At 59.5% G+C, this 4,059-nt stretch overlaps 1 protein-coding gene across 1 annotated transcript; it reads left to right on the plus strand.

The window, feature by feature from the left end:
* Nucleotides 1-656: 656 nt before the first annotated feature.
* EMIHUDRAFT_253647 (hypothetical protein) lies at nt 657-1,271 on the plus strand (the record flags this gene model as incomplete). Its single annotated transcript, XM_005783128.1, has 1 exon — nt 657-1,271. The coding sequence occupies one exon, from the start codon at nt 657-659 to the stop codon at nt 1,269-1,271; it is 615 nt and encodes a 204-aa protein (XP_005783185.1).
* Nucleotides 1,272-4,059: the final 2,788 nt, after the last annotated feature.

Below are 4,059 nucleotides of genomic sequence, written 5' to 3' on the forward strand. Positions count from 1 at the left end.
AGCGCAGCTGCCGCTCAGTATGTGCGCCAACGATGCCTGTGGTGGCTCACTGTCTTCTTGTTTCCAGTCGTCCCAGTCCCTCAGTTTCTCCGAGTCTCCTCCTTGCCTCGCGCGCCTCTTTTGTGGCCTCATCCCTCGCCGTTTTGCACGCTGCCTCTGCATCCCCAGAACGCACTTCTCGTGGCGGGGCCCCTCATTCCCCGTTTCTTTCCCCCCTCTAGAATACGGCCTGTGGTGTGCCCCGTGTGGCGTGTGGCACCCCGACCTGTTGTCTCACCCTGGCCCCCAAGATCGTTTTGGTCGTCACATTGTGGCTCCTACGTCGTCAAATGTCGCTCGCCTGTCCTTCCCCCCATTCTCACTCATCTGGCAATCTCATCTTATTGTCCCATCGATGCTTGAGACTGGCTACAGCCACTTCGCTCCACAACCGTCCCGCCACCCCTGCCGTGTGCGATCCCGGCCTCACCGTCTTTCGATATTGCTCGCACACCCACTCGTGCGCGCTCTTACACATGTGTCCGTACGTCCGTCGGTCGAATATCCCGCTGTTCGGGCTATTCTTTTTCTCTTCTGTTTGGGCGCGCCGCCGCGAAGCCACTCCGCAGAGCCCCGCGAGAGTTCACGGAGTCGGCTGGGGCTATACCAGAGCGCTGATGTCGGGTTCGTTGACGTCCTTTGCTGCCGTGCTGCTCGCTGTAGCGTTGGCGTGGACCTACTCGTCGCCCGCGCCCTCCGCTGCAGCAAGAGACGCCACAGTGCTGCTGGGTCCCGTCTCGCTCGGCCATGGTGGCACGGTGGAGCTGCTGCGAGCGCCAAGCGCTGGACCACTGCCGCGGCTGCTCGTGCAACTGGGCCGCACCGTGGACGAAGCCACCCTCACCGCGCTCCTCGCCTTTATGAGCCGGACCCTCGATCGGCGCAGGCCCTTCACCGTGCTGTGGGACCCGGGAGCGGTGCGATGGCCCCGCGTCGGCGGCCGTCAGCTGGGCCTGGTGCGGTCGTGGGTCGACAAGCACGCTGAGCAGTGGGACAGCAGAGTCCAGGCGCACGTTCTGCTGCTGCATAGCCCACTCTGGCGCCCCGTCGCCTGGCTCGTGCTCAAGCTGTTTGCGCCGCCGCAGCCAATTCGCATCGTTAGGGACGAAGCGACCGCCGATGACTTCACGCGGAGCTGCGCGAGCTGCACTCAGCCGAAGTCCTGGGTCAAGTCCTCATACAGCGATCGTGACCGCCGCTTTGGAACCTTCAGCCGAGCATGGGGCCTTTGATGCTGGAGCGAGCGTTTACGTGTGTGTGGTTACAACGTCAACCCCCAGAAATAAAAGAGAGCGTAATCCCAGGTCTCCCCGCGTAGGATGAAAAAAGTACACAAATGCCCCGACCGCAAAAAATGCGCTGCAGCAATTCCAAAAACGCGGAACGCACCTGTGCCACCTCTCGGACCCGTGGAAGTGCGTGACAAGTGGGATGCGACGCATAACAGCGCTGTAGCCCTCTCTGGCGACTGCGTCGACCAGAGTCTGCTTCATACGCAAGACACAACCAAGAAACACGTGTAGGAACTTCGTCCGGTCAATCGGGTCAACTCTCTCTAGACTCTACCTGTGCCTGCTGTGCGTTCAGAGTTGTCGCGCTCTTGTCCTCGGCAAGCGCGAATTCGTACCATGACCATGCACATGCACAATCGTCACAAAGGTTGAAGTGGAGGATACATCATAAGCAGGTGGGGGCAAAGCTTGTCATCACATCGGAGGGAGAAGTTGGAGGATTGGCATCTGCAGAGTCCCGGCAGGACGAGGTCGGCGAACCCCTGTCCTCCGCAGTTGCATCTGCCTGCTCAAAATCAGCTGGCCGCGAGCGAGAAAGCCTTCTCGGCCGTTCGCCCTCTGCTGGCGATCGCTCAGCCCGCCTCAATGTCTCGGGTACCTCTGCGGTGGATGGCGGCGGCTCCGACCTCTGAATGCAGAGGGGAGAGGGATAAGACAACGGCGCAGGCTGCGTCCGAAGCGAAGGCGTCGGCGGCGGCCGAGAAGAAGGCGGTCGAGAGGGCGGCGGTGGAGGCCAAAGCCAAAGCGGCGACTGAGAAGAAGGCAGTCGAGAGACTCCGTCAGATGAGAATCTCGGGGGGGTGACCCCACACCCCTCTTGTATTCCCCGCAGAAACCGTAACCGACTCCAGCTTGACTCCGATCTCATTCCATTCATCTCATTCCTGGAATGTTTTATTGCATCTCAGATACACACACAACAGCGGACCCCATGCTGGGATGACATGCGAATTGAGACCTGGGCGATGCGGATCTCAGCCTCTACAACAAGCTCTACAGCAAAATCGCGCTCACCTCTACAGCGCATCTGCGGCGGTCCGTCACGCGCCGGATGTATGTAGAGCTCTAGCTAGAGCTCTACAGCGCTCCAGAGACAGACAGAGCGCGGAAACCTGGAGACAAGCCAAGACGTGGACGCGGACAACATTGGCAGGCGCGACAGACCTATTGCGAGATGTCAAGCTGGTCTGCCCCCTCATCATTCTACACTCAGCAGGAGCAAGCAACCTCGGGGAGCACGGTCGGAAGGGAGCTTTATCGCTTTCGGCAACACCGAATCATTCTGATGGGCGACGCACACGAACACAGAGGGACAGTGCGCACCCCGCCCCGCTCGCAGGGCGTGCATCACACAGGTGGACTGTGTGACTCCTCGGGTTTCTGGGACTCAGAGGTGTGCTAGTCGCTATTCTCCGACAATTCCGACATGTCTGGCGGGCAGTTCGGGCTCGAGCGGTCGCGGTCGCGGCTACCCGGTATTTTGCCGATTTGGCTGATTTTGGGCCCAAACCAGCCTCAGACTCGCAACAACAACAAATTGGTATTGGCTAGTGCCATTTCACTCTGACACGCTAATCTTGAAAACGTCTCCAACGGAGCTCCGTGTTGCTTCCAGCGCCCTCCCCCGCGCTCCCTGCGGCCATATGGCCGATACTACCAGTATGAGAGGTCATCTGGCTACCGCGAGAGCGACCCAACTCGTCGACATCGTCCGATGATGGTGCCGCAAAGTCAGCCTTCGGAGGCTATCGTGGGGTCGAGCTAGGCCCTATTTGGAGCCATATTCTTGCCATATTCGAGAATATAGACCCTATTTTGGACAAGAATTACGGAAAGAATACGCAAAAAGAATATAGATAGTACTCGGCGAGAAAAGCGTATAAAGACCAACTGTCCACGGACGGCGTGTCGTGCCTTAAAATCCCTGTGTGGTGGCGGCGTGCCGTCCTCCCATCCCTCCCTTGGGTCGTCTTGGAGCACTTGGAGTGCAGTCGGTAACCTCACATCCCAGGGCCGGGGAGCTGAGAAGCGCACCCACTGAGGGAGGGTGTAGAGGATGTAGAGTGTAGAGCGCTGTAGAGCTGTAGAGATGTAGAGCGCTCTGGAGCGCTGTAGAGCTGTAGAGCTCTACATCCGCCGCGTGACGAGGCGCCTGCGTTGTAGAGCGATGTAGAGCGCGATTTTGTTGTAGAGTTTGTTGTAGAGGCTCTACAGCCAAACCGCCGGGAAGGCAGTGACTCAAAGAGGTCGAGCCGCGCTAATGGGGTGTCTCCGAGCTTAGTGAAGCTCTGATGGACAGCCCTGACTATCCCTGACACACAGAGAGTCACTCTGACGGCACACAACACCCTATAACTGCGTCATGACCAGCCTGCCATGTGTCGCCGGTGCCGCATTCGTCGCTGTGCTTCTTTAGCAGGCGGTGGACTGTCGGCTGCGAGGACGGTCGCATTTGCGCGAGGCGAGGCGAGCATTCAGACGCGTTGCATGCGCCATGACTCGCGCCAGCGCGTGCGGGAGCTCCTGGCTTGACCGTGAGTCCAGGCGAGTTGCGCTGGCCACTATCGCCTCCCCCAAGCCGAGCTGACGCGCCGAGGCCCCGGCTAATCCGGACCCTTTAGGCCATGGCCTACCAGCCGAAGCACTTGTCCTCCCAATGTTCGGATTGACAACAAGTCACGGGCACCATCTGGAAATTGCAACCCGCCTTCCTTTTTGGAAACCCCCC

Source organism: Emiliania huxleyi (assembly GCF_000372725.1).
Source record: "Emiliania huxleyi CCMP1516 chromosome Unknown EMIHUscaffold_1814, whole genome shotgun sequence".
Taxonomy (NCBI): domain Eukaryota; phylum Haptophyta; order Isochrysidales; family Noelaerhabdaceae; genus Emiliania; species Emiliania huxleyi.